This window comes from Parasteatoda tepidariorum, chromosome X1 (genome assembly GCF_043381705.1).
Source record: "Parasteatoda tepidariorum isolate YZ-2023 chromosome X1, CAS_Ptep_4.0, whole genome shotgun sequence".
In the NCBI taxonomy this organism is placed as follows: domain Eukaryota; kingdom Metazoa; phylum Arthropoda; class Arachnida; order Araneae; family Theridiidae; genus Parasteatoda; species Parasteatoda tepidariorum.
This window is the reverse complement of record NC_092214.1, coordinates 59,737,229-59,761,678: the sequence shown is the minus strand read 5'-3', so window position 1 is coordinate 59,761,678 and position 24,450 is coordinate 59,737,229. Positions and strand designations below refer to the sequence as shown.

Sequence of the window (24,450 nt, the reverse complement as noted above, 5' to 3'; positions counted from 1 at the left end):
AAATATTATGTTAAATAGTTTTAATTTAAATATTATAAAAAATAGAAAAATGATTCAAAATTGATTCAATAACTAACATCCCTTAAACTCAAAGGCTGCTAGCAATCTCTTATGTAAAATTTAGTTCTAAAAAAAGTTACAAGTTATCAAAAACTTTTAATAGAAGAACATATCTTAAATTGTTTCCACGTAGAAACTCCAATATTGAAAATGAAATTTGTAAATGCTTATCAAAAACTACTGTTGCTGGTGTATTTCTATCCTAAATGAGTGAAAAAGTAGAGTTGCAAAGGATAGAAACATTCGAATGCATTACCGGGTTAGTAAAGAAAGAAATTCTAAAAATTCCTAGGAGTTTTACATTTATATTTTTAAGTTTTTGTCTCTCATTTTATTCATCAGTAGTGAATATTTATTGCAATGTTATTATTTTACATTTGTAATCTTTCCTACAATAATTAATGCAATTTATATTTAAATAAAACATTAATATTTTATAAAATACCATAATAAATTTTCTTGCCAAAAATTTAAGCAGTTTCACTTCATGGAAAAATTAAAGCAGCTGCATAATTGAAATAAAACTGCTAAAAGAAATTAAGGACTTGTAAATATCTTACAAGATTATAAATATGTAATCTAAGATTTTTTTTAAAATTAGAATTAGATGTTAAAAAGATTAAATATTTTAAATTTCTGTTAATACATATTAACATTGCACCATCTGTAAAGAAAAAATATACGTAGAAAATAAAATTTTTAATAACTTATTTGCATAAAAGGAAAGCCCAATAAATCAGTAAAGAGAATAAGAGAAAAGAAATACGTTGATTTCTACTTAAAGACGTGATATGCTTCAATTTGTTTTTTAATAGATTTTACATAGCATTTAGAGATGTCTCCTCAGAAATTTTTTTTTTCAATTAATGAAATGCATTTTATACTCTTATTTATTTGGCTATAATTTATGCCACTCCAGAAGAACTTTCTTACAGAAAAGTTAACAAAAAAAAAGAGATTAAGAATAAACTAGGTTTCAATACCCAACATTTTAAACTGGCAATTAAATCAATGCATCTGCATCTTTCAGTGGAAATAGTAGAAACTTTTCATAAAAAGCATCTATTCTGCGAAATGTGTATATTTTTTCAATAAAATAACATTCAGTTATTTTTAAAAATAATTGTATACAGTGTGAGTGTGTGTGTGCATATATATATATATAACACATGGATCAATAAGTCCCAAGACTAACAATGAAAACAAAATTTTTTTTGCAAAATTTTTTTTTATTCATCAACATAATCACCTTTTAGGGTGATACAATCGTTCCAACGCTTTTCCAATTTTTCAATACCATGTTTATAAAAAAAATTATCTTTCGCTTCAAAATAAGCTTCAGTTTCAGCGATGACCTCCTCATTTGAGCCAAATCTTTTTCCCTGGAGCACTTTTTTAAGATCAGCAAAGAGCCAGTAGTCACTGGGGGCTAAATCTGGCGAGTATGAGGGGTGGGGAAGCAGATCAAAGCCCAATTCGTTCAATTTTGCCATTGTTTTCATCAACTTGTGACAGGGTGCATTGTCTTGGTGAAAAAGGATTTTTTTTCTCTGCATGTGCAAATAGTGTGTGTGTGTGTGTAAATAGCGATAAACAGCTTTCTGAATCATCGACTTGTTGCTGTTTTTGCTCCATCGAAAGCAATCGCGGCACCCACTTGGAAAAAACCTTTTTCATGCTCAATTTTTCATGAAGGATAGTAAATACACTTCCATATGATATCTGTGTCATCTCAGCAATCTCACGGAGCTTCACTTTACGATCTTTCATTATAATTTTTGACACTTCACTCACATTTTCCAGTGTAACGGCTTCCACAGGTCTACCCGAGCGTTCCGTGTCATTTGTGTCGGTACGACCACATTTAAACTCGGCAAACCACCGACAAATCGTTGCTTTCGATGGACAAGAGTCCGGGTAACATTTGTCAATCCATTGTTTCGCTTGCACGGTGTTTTTACATATTAAAAAACAATGTTTTATCAGAACACGAAACTCTGTTTTTTCCATTTTTTAAACAAACTACAAAACGACTTTACTCCAACCTTGATAACTCAGCTGTTTCTGGTCCAATCGACTTAATCTTTTGACACGTTTCAAGCAAAGGTTAGTACTCTAGAAAGACCTGGTTACTGGTTTACTACGAGCGCCATCTCTGGGTTAGTCTCGGAACTTATTGATCCATGTGTTATATTGGATTTAAAATTCATCCTTAATGAATAATTGCATGTTTAATTAGGTGAAGTATTAAATTAAGAAAAAAATGCAGTGAAAATCATTGTGATTAAAATTCTGCTGCAAGTTGTTTATTTGGCACTATTATTGCACTATTAATGCACTATTTATATTTTAATTTGCACTTGTCATTCAGTATAAAGTGCCATATATGGACCTCTTTTTTACCAGAAACGTTTACAAAACATCTGGAAAAAATAGAAAATTTTATTTCTTCTTACTGCTCCAATACCTAAATATTAATTCCGCTTCGAAAAGACGAGAGCAGTTAATGAAAAGCAAACTTTGGTGAAAATAATAAACTGTGAATATTACATGAAGCTGAATATTAAAAGTGCTTAAAAGAACAAAAAGCAGACAGGCTTTGTTTCCCTTAAAATTATAATTTTTTTTAATAGCAAAATCAACTCAATTCTGTTCCCTGTTTCATTTTTTTTTCTTTATTAAATTAGATTAATTTACTTTTAGAAATTGGGGTCTTCTTTTTAACGTTATTTTAATCCAATTATCTTTCTAGCTAATTCTTTACATCAAATGAGAAAAGAAAAAAAAGAGGAAAACTTGTCTTTATTCACGAAAGAAACATGTTCTTATTCAAATTATCTTCTCCTCACTTATATTTATTTATTAATTTAACATATAAGAAAACATTGTATGAAATAGACATTGATTATTGTTGATTTGTTATTTTTCATTGAATAATGCTTGTTTTGACGATTGATTACCTTAAAGACCTGTTATTCCCGAAAATCTATTATCTGCACTTACCGAAGTCTGGAAAATTCTAGATACAGGACTTTTCACTATATTCCATAGATCACCCCTTGATCTAAACTGGTAAATAGCTAAACTTTACCATCCAAATTCCCAAATTTTCCCAAAAATCCCAAGTTCTACAAATATTATTGGTTTTCCAGTCTTTCCAAAAATGTGTTTTTTGTACTGCTTATGAAAATTAACAATGTGATTTGAATATATAATATAAAATAAATATATCTCAAAAGTTTTATATAAAAAAATAAGGGAAAATACAAGCACCTTTAATTGCATTTTAAAGGCCAGAAAAAATATATTTAATGTAAAATACTGTGGAACTGATACATGCAAAATAATAACAGAGTAGATATTAACTTCGACATAGTATTTATATACTTCGACAATTAAACTGGTTCAATTTTGGTTCAAACATATATACATTCTAAATTACACATATTCAAGTACAAAGTACATACTTTCAAGTTCAAAGTACATACAATACACATTCTAACAGAATTTATTTTCCAATTGCTATAATTAGTCTACAGATTTCACATTGTAAATAAAACGTAACAGACAAATTTTACAACGACATTAGGGATGATATTTTTGTTACCAATTAAAGATTTTTTAAATGTAACTATAAAAATCAGGGATAAAAACCGTAGTGAGGACAGGTTATATATGTGCGTCTTAAGTTTCAGGAAAATTTTTTTAATAAATTTTGATATAAATTTCCTCTTCACATAAAATATTTCTATATAAATATTTCCAAGAGAATAATTCATTTAAAATTCTTAAAATAAGAAAACAAAATGTTTGAAATTGAGAAGTATTTAAAAAACAAAGTGAAAAAAATATAGGAAAAAATAAATAACACATAAAAATTTATTGAAAATATAAGAGTGATAAAATAAAGATAATAAAAATTAATGAAAAAAAATTAATGTAGCCAAATTCTATTGAATTATATTTCCATACCTTGGGAATGTCTGTTCAGTTTGTTAGAACACTTATCTAGCACATATTCTTTTTTTCGAGTCGAAAACCACCTAGTAAAGCCTCCAGTAGCTCTCTGAAACAAAATAAGATTTAAAACTGCATAACAGATGTGCATGTGGATCAAACTGTATTGATGTCTAAATGAAAGTATTATTCAACATCTCAAAGTAACTGCCGAGGTCATACTCACAGGGGGAAGAGACAGGGCAAATTGTTCTGGGCCCAAGATAGTTAAGGGCCTGGTTCAAATTCATTACAAGTACTGAAATGCTTTTAAATTTCTCATATATATGCTTATAAATTTTTGGAATGTTCCACAATTTTACTGTAAGAATTCCCCAGATTTAATTACGTATTAATAAAAATATGAAACATTTAGCTTTAAGTTAAAATAAATCTATGGGACCCAACATCCTGAGTCCAACCTTGGTAATTACAAGTGAGCTAACAGCAATTAAACAAAATTCCACACATTAAAAAAAGCACAGAGACTATACAAACTATAATGAATAAATAAGAAAAAACATCAGGAATAATTTTGAATGCATTAAATGCCAATACTTTTTACACAAAAATTTTTAAAAGAATAATAAATGCAAAGTAGAACTTTTTTTAAACAAAAAAATCTCAAAAATAACTTTTGAAAAGGTTTTAAACCTTGATTAAGAAAGGGATTGTAACAATAACAGTTAAAATTCTGTAGAAAATGGTTAGCTTTTTTTTATATTCTAAGCATTAAAAAAGCATTAATATTAATAGAAAACACAATATTATAAAATAAAAAATAAAAACATTATTCTAAGTATATAATAAATAAATTATGAGTAAATACTCAAAATAATTAGCCACTACAAAAAATTTTTATAAAAACTCTTACTTGTGTTTTATATTTCTTAAATAATGATACAATATCATGAAAAGGAAAAAAAAATCATAAGTCAATTTTTTCCTGTTTAATGTTTTCTAACAACCAAATTTTGGAATCTTTGACACAACAGCAGTTGACTATACCTGTATTCAATGTGAGCTTAAACGGCACATGCACTAAAAGTAAAACAGCGTTTGGGTAACATCAGCTCTAATAATGATGAATCCTGTGTATGAACACTTTAAACATGCAAAAAAGAGGTGTAAGATAACTCAAGGGTCACATGATCAATTGTCAAATAATCAAAGTTTTACTGTAGCTAGCTGTATATGTTAAATTAAATTTGTTCATAACATATTTGAAACAATTTTCTGTGTCAGTAAAATGAAGTTTCAAGAGAAATTAAAGGTGCTGCGTTTTTTTAAATGATATGTAACAAAACAATAACTATAATTGCAAATTTACAATAAATAAAATTTTAAAAAAAAATTTATCAGAATTTTTTTTAAGACTCTGCAGGTGCAGATTTTATAAATTAGAACAATAAAAAAAATTAAAACTTTTTGCAAAACGCCAATAATTTTTTTATTATTATTATTTTAAGAAAATAATAGTTTCATTTAAAGGAAAGAAAAAAAATTGGTGCAAAAACATCTAGCTTTAAAAACACTTGAAATTTTAAGACAGATTTTAAACAAAAGCAAATTAATCTAAAACAGAATATCCAATGCAAAAAAATGCAAAATTTAATAAATATTACCTAAATAATGCATTTATTTAAAAAATGTTCAATTCAAAAAATATGATTGTTGCATGGTATTTTAATAGTAATACTTTATTTACATCGTACGAGAACTGCACAATGGGCTACTGACTGCGATCTGGGAAACATCCCTGAAAATGAACTGAAAACATAACATCACATTTTTCGTCTTTCAGAGAGGAGATAGTGCCCCTCTCCCCCTCACAGGTAGCCTAATGACAGGTAGACTCAGAAATGGTAGAACAGTTTAACAAGGACTGATACTGCACACCTTTGGTCCCTTCACAGGCTGATCAAAGTGGTTTTATACCCACTCACTGGCTGCAGCCAGAGGTGCCTTACTTCAGTGTTTATTGGGTGTCTTTATGATCAGTCTCTGTGGGACACATGGTATTTTTGAAAAAAAAATTATTGACAAAGAATTTTAATTAAATTTAATTAATTAGTGCATATACCTCATTTTCTTTGCCTTTCTTTGAACTTTTTTTCTTTTTACCCATAAAACGAGCAGCAAGTTTAACTGCCCCAGTTTCTTCTTCTGCATCTTCACTACCAGAGCTTATATACTGATCAGCAGAAACTTCAGAATCAATCCAACAGCCCGCATTTGAAAACTCTTCATCGGTTTGATGCAAATCTACTTCTTCATATATATTGTCTTCAGGTGTAGCTAAACCTATTAAAATTTAAAAATGTTCTTAGTAATATATCCTTAATAGTTCATGCTGTCCTAGAGTTTTCTTTTTATACTTATCAACAAAAAATAAATTTTATGTATTCACCTGTTTGAATATTAGTAAATTAATCATTTTAAAATACTAACATTTAATAATGAGGCTAGAGTTATCCTATTTTTAATACTACCATCAATAGTGATCAGAATGAAAAAAATAAAAAGGTAATGTAAATGTAGCAATATTAATAATAAGGTTAAAAGAGTGAATCAAAGGTCTGTATCAATCTTAATGAATATGGATCAATAAACCTACAAATTAAAAATAATTGGCTTTCATAACCTTTGTTTTTGTGTAAACAATCCATAAAGCATAACTCTACACTGCACAAAATCACATTTGAAAATATTAAAATCTACTTCCATTTTTTCAATCAAATTTAGTGACCACACATTATGATATCAGTTGGCTCTAATTTACTAATTTGTAGAATGTAAAAAAATGTGTAGCTGCGTGTTGTATTTCTAACCTTTTCATTGAAATTATGCATTATATATATAGTATGTCAGCAGTCATCTCAGGTCCTATGCAATGGGATCTCTTTTTTAATGCATTTAAGTATGTGTGACTGACTTCACAAATTTTACAAAATAATTTTTGTGCTAATAATATTCCAAATCATTTGGTGAAAAAACTTGAACTTTTAAAAATCATAAAATTTTTTTATAACAGTAATTAACAAAGGAATAAGTTGATCGTAGAAGTCTAATTTCCAACAAATTTGCATAAACTAACCTTAGTATTAAGATCTCAATAGATTGTATACTAACTAATAGTTATAAATTGAAAAATTAAAAAATTACAATAAAATTTTGATTGAAAACACTATCATAAAATTTCAATAAAATTTTTAATGGGTATTTAAAACATTTTTCTGATTTCTGAGTCACAAGTTCACTTTAAATATCCAGAGATTCCTTTTTTAAGCAATTAAAGAAAATAATCTAAAAACATAATCTAATAATCTAAAAACGGATATAATGCATATCTAGTTTTTCACTAAAGTAAATTTTTTAATCTGGCTATTTTTAACGGCATAAGCTTTAAAAAATATAAAATAAAAGTATTAAAAACAAAACAGTGATTTTAAAGTAAAAATGTTCATATTTAAAAAAATTAATAAATAAAACTCCAGGCAGAAGAATAAAATGAAACATACAGTAAAAAACAGGGTGGCAAAAATTTAAATCAGACGTTTTTTTTTTTTTTTTAATTATTGATTGATATCAGTAAAATGAATAATTATTAAGATAATTTGCAAACACTTACCTCCTGAAGTGATAAAAAAAATTACATTTTTTTAACAAGCTTATTACAAGAGTCTTAATTGTCTTTACAAAATAAGAGGGGTGGTAGTACCAATATCACCATGCAATAGTTACCATAGCAATATTTACTATGGAACATAGGGTTGCATTCCACTATGAGAGGCATAAAATATTATAATTAGAATTTCAACATAAGCTTTTAACAAAGTTAAGAAGGCAAATGGATGATACCAAAAGTTGCACAATCTGATAGATTGATCAGAGAAAAAACTCACAACTGCTCAAAGTAGCAGCCCCACATATCATTGCACAGTTCACACAGATATAGAAATAACTGGTGCAAACTCACAACTGCTCAAAGTGGCAGCCCCACATATCATTGCACAGTTCACACAGATATACTAATAACTGGTGCACACTCTTAACCTTTTCACGAGGGCTCAATAGGAAGAAATCTAGGTCTATTGAGCAATTCTTTACGCGGTTAGGTTTCCGCTGATCATAAAAACAAAGTAGGTGACAAGTGTGAAACAATCTAAACATCCCACTGTTTTTCTTAACTCTGATAGCTACTTCTTAGACCATCATAGTTAGGGATAGTGGGAGAGAAACAAGAGAAGGTTCCCCACACTTTTGCATAATTTGAAAAAGAGAGGGAAATCTTCTTCGGTGGTTGCATTAGATTCAGCGTAAAAGACAGAAAAAGAAAAAAAACCATTTCCCTTATCGACTTTCTAAATGATCTAGCTGGTCTGAGTTATAGCAATTTACACAGGTTTGTGGATACATCCATTAGCACTATTTAACACTTTTCTTAATTGTTTTGTTGTTTTAAGATTTATCAATACAGAATATTGATCAAACATATTAATGTTCATACATATATTTATGCCAAAAATAAATAAAAAAATGAAAGAAATAAGAGAAACAGCTTTTTTTCTGCTGTTATATCAATTAGCAAATTATTCCGATTTCGCCCAAAAATAAATTAAATTATAAAGTTCTAGTATATAATATAATACAAAGTTTTAATAATTATAATTATTAGTCTCTATAATAATAACTATTTAATATACTTCAATTAACATTTGCAATTTTAGTAAATTTGTTAAACATTTAACGTTTTATTTCTTCAAAAATCTTAAGTCTTTTAACCACATATTTATTATAAAATAAATTTTAAGCAATTTAAAATGTGACTTGTCATTGTTTTACAATAAGTCTGAGTTATAGTAGTCGCTGATACAAGAAATTTTTTTTTAAAACTTCAAATAGTAATTATTTTAATGTACTCTTCGATTTTAGTTTTCATTTTTTGAATGATAAATCTTTTAAACTTAGAAAAAATACCGGTCACTTCAATAAATGAAAAATAGTTTTTTCACTTTATTTACCAGTCTTATGTTTCCATTATTATTCTTAATAAAACAAAAAAAAAAAAGTGGGGAAAATGAAGATAATTCTGTCATAACTCCTGGCTCATTTGACTGACCCATTCTCAAGTAAGCACAGTCAATGCAATAAAATAAGATATTGTAAATTTTGTATTTTGTGTGATTTAAAAAAAAAAATTAACATAAATAACATTTTTAATCATTAAAAAAAATTATACAGCATTTTTAATTTTAATTTTCTAATTAGCATGTGGCAGTTAAAATCACTCCCTTAAAAAAATTAAATGTTTTAGCCTATTTCTAAATTTATAACATGCCACTTAGTATTTTCTTACTTAATATCTTTGTTAGAATGTAATAAGTCTTCCGATTTTCAAAGGATTTTCAACTTTAAAATTAATCTTCTACCGCATAAAGCACAAAAACTTTAATTACTTTGCGTCAGTTGCAAATGATTCATATATCACATTTAGATTCAAATTATCATGTCATTTTCCTTTTGAACCAAATTTCATAAAAAAATACATCTTGTTGCTGTGTAGAACAGATTATAGAAATTATTCTTTTTGTATTTATATTCTTGAAATATAGTCATTGATAATTTTCAACAGCTCACTTATTGCTTTTATTTCAAAATTGACTTAAAACTTATGAATTAATAAATTTATGTTTTCAAAAAGCATAAGAGAAAAAAAAAGGGGGAAATTTGCCACAGATAAATGGTTAAGTAGCAGAAAAAGTTTAAAAGAATTACGTATATATATATATATATTATAACTCTACATAGATAACAAAAATAGCAAACAAAACCTAAAACTTTTTTTTTTATTATTTACTTTCAAGAACGCTTCTCTATTATAATTACTTGATATTTTTTATGTATAATTGAAATTGCTATTGACTAAAAAAATATATAAAAAAATAAAAAGAAAAGAAAAATAGCAAACAAACATCTGAATACCCTAACTTGGAATATATGCTCAAAAGTATGTAGGAAATGCAATGAAACTATTCTCCCTTAATCTTAAAGAAGGTGAGACCTCCCGCAGCGACTACAACAATAAAACGTATTACAATGTATTTGTATTTTAATATTCTCTCTTAACTGTCGAGAAGATTTCTACTCCCATTCTTAAGCTGAAAGTGTCACAAGCCCCTAACAGGACCCGAACTACAGATGTGACAACTGTTGCCACAGCCCCTGGGAAAAAGGAAAAGATTACTGGTGCTGTGCTAATTCTGTCTGTAGCAGCAATTCTTGTGACAAGAGCTTCAACAGATTCGACATGCTTTCATATACTTAAGATTTCATATGCCTGCAGAAGAAAAAGTCCAGAATGGGAACAGTGGAATGCTGTGAGTAAGATGGTCAAATCACAGGTCTGCTAAGATTCTACTCTTTTCAGCCTCTTATTGTGGAATGTGACCCATGTTCCATTGTAAACATCGTTTATCTCAATGAGTACCATCACAACTCTTATTTAATACAAATAATTTAGACTCACCCTGCACACTAACTAACAAAAAAATTTCTATCGCTTTTTAAAACTGTACAAAGGTAAGTGATAAATATATGTAAACAACAGGTATTAGGTCCTTTTCCAATATCTTGCATTTTTATATATACTGTGAATACATCTGTATAAAAAAGTAAAGTTTTTTTCTTTTCATAGCCCAGTTTCAATTAATGTATTCAATTATATTAAGTAATTGAATACATAAATAATTCGGAAAAAGCTGGAAAATGCTTTAAAAGTTGTGCTTAAAAGCCAATATTGATGCTTGAAATTCCTCCCTCCCCTGAGTTTTAGCCAGGTAGCTGTAGTTAGCCGTCTTAACTTTACTAAGGGGGTCAAAGGTGAGAGGCAAACTTCAAAAAGTCGCCAATGATAGAGCAGACCAGTTAAACAAAGACGTGACTTGCCTTGATATTGATCTTTCTATATCTGTCCCGCTGTCAGACTGGAAATATGCAGCTAGGGAAAAAACTATTTCAAACTGGAATGCTGAATTCTTCAGGGTGGCCACTCAAAACAGATTTCAAATTTCCCTGATTTTTCCAGGTTTTCCAGGTAAAAATCTTAAAATTTCCAGGTTTGTGTTTTTTTCCTTTTTTCTTATAAAGTGTAGGATGTGTACAAGAAAAGTGTCTGCATTAAAAAATATCTTATTCAAAATGTCATTTTTTTAAACATATCTTGAAAAAAAAAATTTTTTTTTACAAGATATTTTTTTATTATTTTTTAATGTTCTGGTACAACATTAATTTTTAAAAAATTAAGACGTGGAGAAAATAATATGTTTAGCTTGCAGAATATATTGTTTTTATTGAATAATTTTAATTGTTTTTATTGAATTTAATGTGTTACTTTAAGTAGTATTTGCTCAAAGTGTACCTACAAAATGACAAAATCAGAATAACCAATAAAACCTTGTATAAGTATTGTTTAATATATTTTCATTAAGGAAAAGAAAACCGTTTCAGGTGATTATATATCAATAATTTTTAATAATTACAGTGGCTCCCAAAAGTGCTCACTCACTTATAACTTATATTGAAATAGGAAATAAAAATTCAATAATTAAAATGAATATTTCACAATGGGTATTTGATAATAAGATGTATAATCTATTCTTAGCAAAACTGCACGGAATATTTTAAAAACAAAGCAAAAGTTAATTTTTTAATCAAATAGTAACAAAAATGTTACCCCACGAAAGTCATCGTACATTTAAATGTTTTGGATCTCAGAATTAAAATTATCGTCAATTGCTTTTTTTATTTAATTATTTTTCATTTAATTTTTTATTTCTTTATTAGCAATTTAGTATCAAACCTATAATAGCAAAATTATATTTTAATTTTTGCTTGCTAACTCCGTAATATTTTATTTTATCATTTAAAAATGACTTGTGGTCGTAATAAAATAGACCAAATTTGATTATTTGTCTTCATAAGAGGTAAATCAGTAATGAATATGTTAAATTAGTTTACTGTATTCAATTGAACTGTGCAATATGTGATAAAATGCTTAAAAGAAGGACTTCATATCAGAGATTAAAATTATAAATTTTGTGGAAAAATTCATAAATTTGCAATTGAGTGCTGTAAAAGTTTCTGTAAAAATTTTAAAAAAATATTCTGCACGAATTTCACCTGAAAAAAAAAAAACTAGTTACACGTATTTTCAACCTTTAAAAGCTATTGTAGATGTTAAAAGAAACTCCACTAAATGTTAATTTAACGAAAAGTTAGATTTACTAATAGACTGAGTTTTTTCTTTAAAAGTGTATGATGACTTTTGTGGGATAAAGTTTTTGTCACTTTTTGATGATTGATTCCTTAAAAATAAACTTTTCCTTTGTTTTCAAAATATTTCATATTGTCATTTAAAATATTTCAGTTTTGTAAAGATTAGAACACATTTTTTATCCTTAAATATATATTCTGAAAGATTTATTTTAATTAATGGATAGTCTTATTTCATTGAAAGTCATAAGTGTATCAACACTTTTGTGAATCACTTTAATTACATTTCAATATAAAGCTGTACTGTATACTGTATTTCATCTTACCAGAGCTTTTTATGAAATTCACTGATCAAATTTTCCTTAAACCAATATCTCAAGTCAAATTTTTAAATAATGGTATTTTAAAATAACATTTTTATTTTAAGGGATTCAGCATAAAAAAATAAATGTCAGAATTGTAAAATTGTCTAATTTTCAGTTCTATACTCTATAGAAGAAAAAAAATAAAAAAAATTCCTTTAAATTTATACTTTTTTGATTTTTTTTTCCTTATTTGAAATTAAAACATTTAAAGAATTCCAATCTAAACACACAGTTTTTTAGTTTAGCATAGTTAATTGTTTTTGTTTGAACAACTGGAATATTGTACAGTGCAGAACTAAAACACTAAGTTTTGTTTTCCTTCTTCTGACTAAACACATATGAAGAAAAAAAATTCTATTTTATGTATATACATCATTTAATATGTTTCCTATATATTCCTTAGTCATTGTCAGCTTTTTTAGGTAAAAAGATGAATAGTTTTGAAATATCATCTCTGGAATGCAAGCAGCATTTACAAACTTTCCATATTGTAATAACTATACAATTCAAATTTTGAATCAAAAACTAATACTTACCAACAAAACCGTAAAATTTGATATTAATATATAGTTAGTTCTAAAAAAAAAACTTTTTTCAAAATAAAAATATACTATAAAAGGTTAAAATGAAATGTGTGATTGGTTGGTTTGCTGAGAAAAAATAATTTACAGATTTCTTTGAATGGGAGTTCAAAAGCTTTCAGAAAAAGAGTGCATTATAAAATCTATTGTTATTAAATTATAATCAACTAATTTTTAGAGAATTTAATAAAGTTGAAAATACAAAAACATTTTGTTAAAATAGAAAAAAATTACCGCTCCCAATTGCGAACAAACTTGAATCATTCTGTGTGAACACGGACAGAATTCAAAAACCGAATCCTAACCCCGTCTTCCACATCCACCATAATCTTTGCCCTTCCTAAATTGCACAGTCCCATAGTCTGCATAGAGATCAAAGACATTTGCTTAGCAACCATGGGAGAATTTTATGTTGTATTCTAGTTTAACAGGGTTATAATGGAGCAAATTTTGATGAAAGCAAAGTAAGTTGATGATATTTTAACTGTTTGGAGATACATTTCCGTCTAAAAAATGTGGGTATAATGGATGAAACAATTTAAATTAAGAAAATTAGCAAATAATTTAAATTAGTGAAATTAAAAAAAATATATAAGAAAAAATTTCCAGCTTTTCTTTAAAATTTCCAGGTTTTCCAGGTTTTTATCCATATTTCCCTGATTTTTCCAGGTTTTTTCCAGTATAAAAAAAATTCCCTGATAATTCCAGGTTTTCAAGGTTTTCCAGGTAGGTGGCCACCCTGTTCTTAGCTTCACCAAAAGCTGTGTGGACTAAAAGAGTTCCTCCAACTATTTTTCAACGGTTGAAAAGTAGAAAATTTTTTACTGACTTTAAATTATTTCAGATTCCTACAGGATAAGGAAATTTCAACAGTTACTTGTTTGGGTTTAATTTAGTGAATTGAAATCTTTGTTCTTTTAGTCTGAACTATAGAGTACATTATATTTTATTTTAATTTATATTCAAGTCAAAAAGAAAGCTTAAAAAAGGAACTGAGACACTCAGGCATTTCTTGGCCACCTATTTTGTCCTTGCTTGTTAAATGCACTAAAAACCTAAATATTTTATGCAATTTTGTTTACAGCTTAAACTTTTAATTTTGCACAATTTTTTTTTTTTTTTTTAATTTACAATTCTATTTTGTCCATTTACATCTGTAAACCTCATGCTACAATTTGTGGATCAATTGAGGAGCTGTGATATAAATTTAAATAAAAAAGAGAAGAAAAAAACTCAAAAATGCTAACTAGATAAGTGAATAACCCTCTTTATGCTGAAAGGAACAAAACTAAACCTAAGTTGACAGGACCCACAGTTTAAAATTTACAGGATTTTATGAAAAAAACAGTACAACTCTTGATTTAGGGGAGAGTCGGGTAGCCCCGCCCACTTAAGGAGTATTGCTTATATTTCTGTATAATATTGAGTAATAATCAATATTTTTGTATGTTTCTATTGTTTTATCATCTAATTAAATAATGCAAAAAGAATAAACCAAAAAAAGAATAGTTTAATTTAAAAAAATAGAAATTTAAAAAATTTGACTACTGAATTCAACATATTTTCAACTGCATAAATACTTGAAACTTTGAAAATTATCTTTTTTTAACATAACAATTAATGTCCGATGGCCCATTGACTTGAAAAAATATTCTATACATATGAAATAGACAGTGGGTGGGGGTACCCAACACTCCCCTACACATTTTTTACTTGTTTGACATTGATATGTGGATAAATGATGTATTGGTATCTTTTTATGCTGAATCAAATGAAACCAAATGTTAGTTGTAGTTTAGAAATTAAAAGAGTTAATCCATATTATGTATAAAAAGTACACTTTATTTACATAACTGACATTGCTATTTAGACCCGATGTAATTGTTTCTTTTGCTTTAAATCAAATCTAGTGAATTAAAAATTAAGTTAATAGAACTACTAGTCTCTAATCTACAAGGATTTTTTGTGCAAAAAAGACTAAAATAAAATATAAAATTTTTGCACACAGTTTTAAATTTATCAGTTCTACTGATTTAAGTTTGGCCTCATTTAATTTAGGATAAAATAATGCATAGGAAACACGACGTCATTCCTCTAGACAATAATATCAGATATGTTAAGGTAGGCAAGTTATAAATAATAGTAATAGCCACAACATATACTTTACAAAGTTCCTCTTGAGGTGCAATAAGCAACAAACTTTTTAACAGGGAAAAAATTTTGAATAAGTTTTTCTAACAGAAAATCAAATGAAGTTCAAAATTATAACTTACATGTCTTTAAAAAAAATTACATCTATTAACGAAATAATATGATATTATTAAATAATGAAGGGTCTGAATAATAAGCATAGATCAAGCAGAGTTCGCAGAAGTAAGACAATAGTGAATGAAAATATTTTCTGTGTGAGACCAGCATGCTATAATAATTATAATACCATGCAATTACAGCTTCTTTTTTTTTGTCATTAACTTTCTGTAATTAATACAATGAACTTAATGAAATAATGAATTATGCAAGAGAAGAATATTAATAATTACAAAACTTAATATTCAACTGTAACATGTAGCTGCAATGTTTAAATTTTGATTATTAAAATATATATTCAGGAACAACCTAAACAATTGTATTAAGGAGATGAATGTAATTAATTACCCAAATAAAATGAGCAGCAACTTGTATTTAGAAGATTAGTTGTTAAAAACGAGCATTGCAATTATGATGCTTCAATGCTAACTGATGCAACCAGAAGTGTTACATTAAACAAAGTTCACAGTCAACAGATATATAATGTAAAAACTAATATAGTTTATTCGGTGTCCTTCTAAAAGTAACATTATATATAATAAATATAGATAATCAGTAAAAATAGTTGATAAGATTTGGTAAATTTTTTTCTGAATTCAGAATGTATTACAAAGAGAAAAATAGAAATCGTCCATAACAAGGAAAAAGGTGTAAAAAATTAAATGGAATTAATGGTTATTATTAATAGGCATATTAGTCAAATAAAAGCAAGGCAAGAAAAAAAAGCAGCACCACCACCAACCTCGCGAAGAACATTGTAGCCGATGAGCATCATCATAAAGCATGTATGACGGTTCTTCACTTGTTTCTCCAGCATTAGTAGATTCGCTGAATTTCTGGAGAACTAAAATCAGAAAGAGCTCTTGAAAGACTTTAAAAAGAAAAAAAGAAGAGAAAAGGCCAAAGCATGCAGTACCAAGTTTAAGCACACAAAAATATTATGAGCCTTACAAAAAAACAAAAAAAATTACCAGAAAAAAAAACTACTCTAAGAAATATGCTAATAAGCACTTTTATTAGCAAATGTAATTTAAATACACTAAATACTATCAGTGCTAATTAGCAATATTTCTTAAATTAAAAATTATGTATTCACTGACAGCACTTCTAACTTTAACATATGAATAATATTGAATGATTTGTTGGAATAGAAAAAAATTCAAGAGAGAAAAAATCAATGAACGTATATTTTCATAGAAGCATTCTTAAAAGAAACAAACAAAACTAACAAAATAGTAGCAAAAGGTTTTGATGACTAAACAAATAACAGAAACTATACACATTGGGTAATATAAACCACTTAATAAAGCACCCTACAACAGAGAAAGAAAATTTAAAAATAAATAAATAAATCTAATAAAAGGGAATAAAATGAAATTCTCTCAGCATCCTCATATATTTTTTTAGTTTCATACTTAGAAAAAAAACTAACAAAATTAAATAAATAAACAGGATAATTATAAATTTGAACATAAGCAGAATAAAAATTTTAAAAAAAAGGTGTAAAATGTGCAAAATCATCTTTTTTAAGGCCTAAAATATGTTTTCCCAAGTATCATAAAGAGAAAATATAAGTTTCAAATTAAATATAGATTTCTATTTATAGTATTAAGAAATAAATTATATAACCTAACAAATTCAACTTATAAAGATTTTCAACTCTATCAATTCAGATAATTTTATATAAGAAAGTAAAAAATACTCTTATTCCATAACAAATATAAAAATAATAAAGTTAAAAATAAAAAAATTACAAGTATAATAAAAGTTTAAATAATGTAAAAAAAAAGTTTTTATTACTTATTAATTTTTAACATATATTAACATTTTTTATACAAAAATTACCTGGTAGTAGATAGTTATACATTAAAAATCTAATCAAAGTTATTAATTAAAATTAACTATTTTTTTTATATTATTAAAACTTCAGTTATAATATTATTTGATAATTCAAATCAATTATTCTCACATATAAAAAAGACTTTTTATTGATTAAAAAAAATCAAATAAAAAAGCAAGTTTAAATGAGTATACCTTTACATGCTTAAGGTATTGTTAATAATTATATATATATTATTAGATATATTACATATATAGAGATTATAAGCATACCTTTTTGACCATAATCAGAAGCAGCTTTACCACCAGGACAAAAGTCTGATTGCTGTAAAATATATTCATTCATTACACGGAGGCCATGACTAGTAGTTGCTGCTTTAGGCATAGTGCCACACAAACTACCACCACCTTGCCAATGTGAAGAGGCAAAGTATAAAGGTGGCGTCCCAGGACTAAGAAAATGCAACGCTTTAGCTTCAGAATTAGAACGCTCAGCAGCAAACTTATTTGTTTCAGAATTTAACTCCTCTAAGCATACAGTTTCTTCAGGCATTAACATAGCTTCCACATCTAAATTGAGATTTTCTAAAATTTGTACATGCCTTTGTTGTACTTTTTCAACCTCATCCAAAACAACCTTAGAGGACGAATAAGTTGAAGATCCATTACATTCATGAGGCTTAGGTGGCCATCTGTGTGATGCATAACCATCTCTACTTTCAGTATAACATGACAAATCTTCATATGATTGTTCAGGAATTTCTTCATATATATTTGGTTCAGAGCTGCGCCTTTTATGATTTTGTTTTTTAGTTTTTTGAGGAGAGTTAGAAGCTCCTTCTCCAGTAGATATTGCTTCCTTATGAGCATAAATTGCTTGAGAAGAAAGTCGAAGACTGTTAGTAGTTAGAGAATTTGATCTGAGATATGTAGGTGTTTGAAAAGTTTTTTTCTTTTTCTTCTTTTTCTGAAAAGTTGAGGCTTTTCTAGGAATATCACACGTGCTAACATCAGGCTCTATTGCCAGCAAAGGATTATCAAAACCGTGTCCCTTTTCATTAGGAGTTTCTGCTTTATTCAAATTATTCTTTTCAGCATCAGGAACAGTGCCTTTCTTTAATTCACTGTAATAATATGGAACTGCCATTTTTTAAAAACTATCGTCATGATACACAACAAATTTCCATTTTTTTGTAAAAGCAGTCTTAACAGAAATGACTAAAATAATTCAATGCAATACAGTGATTTGTCAGAAATAACATAAAATGTACATTTCCACCATGTTAGGTATTGTTATAAGACATCAGTATATTCTTCATCTATAAGAGGAAAATAACAATATAAATATATACAACAATACACAACAATATGCATATAAATAATACTGCATGAAATAAAATAATATTCATTGATAACATATATTAAAATTTAGGAATATTTTTTTTCTGTTAAATTGTTCTTTCATATAAATGTCTCTATTTTGAAAATATTAGTTTAATCATAGATAAAAATATATTGCATAAAAAAATAACAGTAATATTAGAAAAAAATCATTAAAATAAACTGAAAATTAAAATTCAAGATAACTTCTCATTTCCATCTATGTTCTTGATTGTAGCAAGCATAATGTATTGTTTCACAATATGAAGAAACAGTTCAAAAAACTTTTGCTCTGAACTCAATCTATAACTATAGTATTTTACTAATTTTGGGAATTATCAAAACATGGAATTGGTGATGATCTGTTTTATTTCAAACACTTTTTAGAAACATTATGACTTAACTTTACACACATTAGTTTATTATATATATATACAGTGAAACCTCCTGTTATGGACACTCCTGCAAAACGAACACCTCTCAATACGGACATATTTTTAATTCCCTGGGAATCTTCCATAAATAAACCATTATGTACATTCTCCGCAAAGCGGACACTCCTGTAACCGGACACGGACCGTCATTTTGGCCTTGAAACGTTTTTTTCTATCTCTTCAAACCAGACACTACTTTTTCTAAATTTGAAAAAAAAAACTATTTCTGCTTTAAATTGCAAGGGGAAAAAATTCAACTTTTCTTTATATATACTTTTTTACCTTTCTTAAAGTTCAAATAAATATCCTAGTAAATAGTTATTGTAAATTATTGAATTATTTCTACATCTTTGAAAATATTCTAAAAACAATTAACAGTGTTAAACTTCGTTATTAGGGTATCCTTCCCGTAAGCGAACAACTCTCATAAACGGAAAATTTTTTCGGTCCCAAGGATGTCCGCTTAACGGAGGTTTCACTGTATTTGAAAAGTGCAATAATGTACATTCAGAGATACATAGACTTACAGTAGCAATTCAAAATTGGAACTCATAATTGAATTCAAAATAGCGAACTCAAAATTGAAGATTTTTATAGAAATTTTTATATACATTTTGTCAATCGGCTATATAAAAAGAAACTAAAAGGTACTTGTATAAATAATAGAAAGGTTAATTATTACAAAGATTTTTTCATTAAAAAAACAGGGATGGTTATTATTAAAAAATAAGTTTAGTTAAAATTCTGGTTTAAGTCATGGTTTACCTTAATATAATACTTATCTAAGATTCTATTTCCTCCTTTGAAATTGAGAAAATTTGTTTCATATTATTACAGACATTTACTGGTTTTGCAGCAAGCATTTTAATTTCAGTTTAGAAACTTGTAAAAATTTTATGTTTACAAATTATCTGTTAATGATAAAATTTTACAGTATGTTATTTTAAGCTGTTGATCACTTCTCTTCTAATATCTTTAAAAACTATTAACTTTAGTTCAAACTGATAGAGGGACATCTGAAGAACAGAACTTATTTAAAGATATAGATGAGTTTTCACGCAAATTTCTGCCTTCATATGGCAGTTTTTTCATGGATAACAAAACAATTTCCGTAAAATAACTAAATAGAATAAAAATACATGTTTGATATAAACATTAAAAACACTTTAAATTACCTATATAGATATAAATTTTACACTTTCATTTATATTTCAAATAAACCTAAAACTATTATAGTTTCCATGCTTTTCGATGAAATTATGAAGAGATCAATGAAATATACTGCATTCAAAGTGAAACCTACTTTTGATAGCCATGAACATTTTTTACACTTTAATTTATGGAGAAAAAAACATTTTTTAGCATGTATTTTTTTAAAATATAATCAAGAAACATTTAATTAAGCAAATTTTTACTTTGAAAACAGTATTTACAAGTTTTTTAGTGAAATATACACTAATTTTAGAGCTATAACCACTGTAATATGGGGTAAAGTAGGTATATCAAAACATGTTCTTTTAAATGCATTACTGTAAGAAAACTATCAAACAAAGTAGACGAGCTATGCTTCATATTTATTCAATATAAATCCAATGCATATAAATTCATCAAATATTCAGTAAAATAAATTTAATGGTTTGATTTTAGAGCCAGCTTTAAGAAAAATTAAAAAAACTTGATTTTATACTCACTATACCCCACCCGACTTTATTAATTTTAAGAGCATTTTATAAACCTGCAAATTGACTAATGTGTGAATTGTCTTTCGTAAATGTGCAATTGATATTTATTTTTACAAAATCCCAAATCATATTTAACAAAGGCAATTAAAATTATTATTCTTACAAAAAGTGAAGACTAAAAGCATAACAAGTTTTTTTTAGGAAACATCAAAAATATCTGAAATAATAGTTACCATTTAAGCAGTGATACATTAAATCCATAAAAATATTCAATTCTAAAGTTGTGAGTTTTCAACACAGCTCAAATAGGTTGTTTTTAAAATTGGTCGATTGTTTTCAACAATCAACAATAACTTCAAAAACAATGAATCTTGGAAAAGAGAATTAGTGCCATTTGAAGTCTTGGATCAGGGTAAAAAATATTTATTTGTAGTGGATCATTTAACTTTTTGCATTTCCTATAAAAAAAAAATGAAATTGATGAGAAACTACCATTTTATTTGTATAAGAAGTAAATTACATATCATTATTAACCTCTTCATAACCTTGGTCCACATATGTGGACCTTCGCTTTTTAGCTTCAAAAAAGAGACTATAAGAAAATTTATTTTACCCTAACTGGAACATTCATGGACATTTAAGTTTTCCGGAGATTCCAATCGATGCAGAACATGTAAATTAGTTGGTTAGAATTTCACATAAACAGAAGTGACTTTCGAAAAATGATGCCTAATCCACGAGCTCAAAAATGTCAGTTACTTCAAATGTTATATAATTCAGTTATTCTAAAAAATAAAATAAAAAATTCTTTTGACTAAGTAGTTCAGTGATCTATAGGAAGCTTTTAAATTTAATACAATCAAGAACATGCAGGTCCACGTATGAGTAACTTGGTATGCATGGCGAAATTTATAACAGTTTAGTAAGTAATCAAGTGAAATATCATAATATTATGAGTATTTAATTTTATATCTATTTTGAAATATTTTTATGTGTATTTTAATGAATTGTTTTACATTAAGGTACATACATATATTTAATTACTTTTCGATAATTTTGAAATTTTACCCCCAAGAGTTAGATATTTTTTATAATTAATGTTAGATTCTTTTCAATAATTATTTATTTTGTATGGTTTGCATAATTAAAATAGTATTGATAAAACTTAATGGAGTATCGCATTGTACATAGAAAAAACTTTGTATTTTTCAATTCCAAAAATTGTTAATTCTATTAATCATTGTATTTAAATCGACCATAATAAAACAATAAGTAAGTTTGTTCCTATTTTATGTGCAATTTAACATTTAAAATATTTATGCTATTTTATTTAGTTAAGACCTGAGGTCCACGTATATATATCTAAAATTATTAGCCTCCTGTCAATAGGAATGCATACTTTATCTTATAATGACTGTAAAATTGAAATTCAGAACTGCAAAATATTTTTTTGCTATGTTACTACCTACTTTAGTCGTGAAGAGGTTGAAGATTTGGAAATGGTTCAAATTTAAATATTATCTAAATTTTGGCATGTAATAAAGTTATAATTGTATTTTTTCAATTTTTTACCTATTCAATTACTATACATACTTTGTAAGAAGCCAAAATGACATTGGTGCGACGGTGAAATGGTCGATGAAAGAAAACGTAAGTACCCATTTTTCTTAATGGGCAAAGTAATAGAAAATAATTCCTTAATTTAAAATAATTATATTGTTGGCTCTAAATTCTGTTCCTGGCAAGGCAACTGATGTTTTTAAACTAGGTGCTTGACTTTTAAAACCATTATGAATAACTATTATGAAAAGTTTTCAAGTTGATCAAGCTCTAAATAATTATATTCATACGTAATATAGTTTAAAATTTAATCAAAACTCAACTTGCTGAACTAGAAAAGCAAAGTTGAAATCAAATAGCTTCAGATTCTAACAAAACTACAAAATCAAGTAATTATATAAAACTAAAAAAATAAAAGTTTCAAGAATCGTTTCATTATAAGGCAGTTTGAAACCTAGAATAATGGCTGGCTTTTAAAAAATCATGTCAAAAATAGGGAATACATTTAAATATTCTAATTAAAACATGCATGATCTACAAGAAATATGACAGTGTCTTACAACTGAAATCTAATAACTTTCAAACAAAAACTAAGCAGTTTTTCTTCCATCATAAGGCTACATAATAAATTTTTAAAATGTCAAATATTATAGTCTAACATAAAGACTTCATAACTTTTTAAATTCTATTATTTCTTTGAAAGATAATAAAATAACTTTAACAATTTAAAAACAGTAGTTGATAAATGGAGTTTAGGACACATTAGGTATAATTTAGAAGTTTTCTATCAATTCAATTTGAATGAATTTTAATACACCAAGTTCATCTTAAATTGTTTATACCAGTCTGATAATCGAAATTAAATGTTTCGCAGTTAGAAGCATCGACATATATTGCATCATTATTTGGAAAAAATAAAAATATGAATCTAAGAAATTAAATGACTAGTAAATACCATACATAACACTAGAGGAAAGAAAAAAAAATTCCACTCCAAACAAAGATGTAAACAAACTTCTTGCACACAGAGTTCAAAATATAAATGTGTCTTACAACGAATCGAAAATGAAAAAAGCCATTTTAAACAACTGTCTGGAGCAATTCATCAATAAATTAAAGGACTTACGCATACTCTATTCCTTTTAATTAGAAAACAACACCCAAGACAGTCTGAACTTAACTTTCTATTAATTAGTAAAAGTTCTTCATCAAATAATACTTTCAGCGAAATAGTTTCAGTGATAAATGACTTTATTAAAATTCAAGCAGTCAAACAAAGTTAATTTACGGAACATAATGTAAACAAGACATCAATTAGTTTTTTGAATGAGAATGAGATGTTATTTAAAAGAAAGAAACAAAATATAAGCAACAAATTTTATGTTGCCAAATGATAGTTTAAAGATTAGACTGAATGTCAAACAAAATGATTAGAGATTGAAACAGAAACCATGGCAGCTAGAAGCTTACGATCCTGAAGTTTCACAGACAATTTTTTTTTAATGATCTGCTTTTTTAAAATTTACTGCAGAATAGCATGCGAAAAAAATAAGCAGAGCCAGTTTAGCATCAATATTAAAAGAAGAAAGCATCTGGCACTTTAACTTTCCCATTCTATAAAAAAATCTCGGCAATCATTTTAGTCACAATCTTACGCAAAACTGAAATTCGCTCATGGTTGGACTCACGTCAAACTTTTTCAACAGTTTTATGCACCGCAGGATGACATATATTTTTTAAAAAATAAGCGCAAATTTTTATTTTTACTACACTTTCCTGAATTTTTCCGAGATAGATATTTCTGTTTTCTCAAACATCTTGAATCGATAAAAACCTTCCAAAACAGTAGCAACAGAATCCAGAGTTAATCAAAACAGAACGATAATGTTGGCAGGTCGTTCGTGATTTTATTTATTTATTTTTGGATCTGAAAACAATTTTATAGTAAATATTGAACTTCACAAGACCTGAA

At 27.0% G+C, this 24,450-nt stretch overlaps 1 protein-coding gene across 5 annotated transcripts in view; it reads right to left on the bottom strand.

Annotated features, from left to right (window-relative positions):
* The window catches only part of LOC107447338 (rho guanine nucleotide exchange factor 10-like protein), a 53,044-nt gene extending 29,154 nt beyond the window's left edge, over positions 1-23,890 (bottom strand). Inside the window, exons 1-6 of one of the 5 annotated variants that reach the window (XM_016062215.3) lie at positions 23,605-23,878; positions 21,152-21,376; positions 17,696-18,741; positions 16,326-16,427; positions 6,140-6,360; positions 4,033-4,126 (exon numbers count right to left, since the gene is read on the bottom strand). In XM_016062215.3, the coding sequence (XP_015917701.1) occupies positions 4,033-4,126; positions 6,140-6,360; positions 16,326-16,427; positions 17,696-18,569 (1,291 nt within the window). In that variant the 5' untranslated portion in view covers positions 18,570-18,741; positions 21,152-21,376; positions 23,605-23,878. Of the gene's footprint in view, positions 1-4,032; positions 4,127-6,139; positions 6,361-16,325; positions 16,428-17,695; positions 18,742-21,151; positions 21,377-21,531; positions 21,704-23,604 lie in introns of those variants that run through there. The other 4 variants (XM_043039062.2, XM_043039063.2, XM_043039064.2 and 1 more) reach the window with 4 other exon arrangements.
* Between the last annotated feature and the right edge of the window lie 560 nt (positions 23,891-24,450).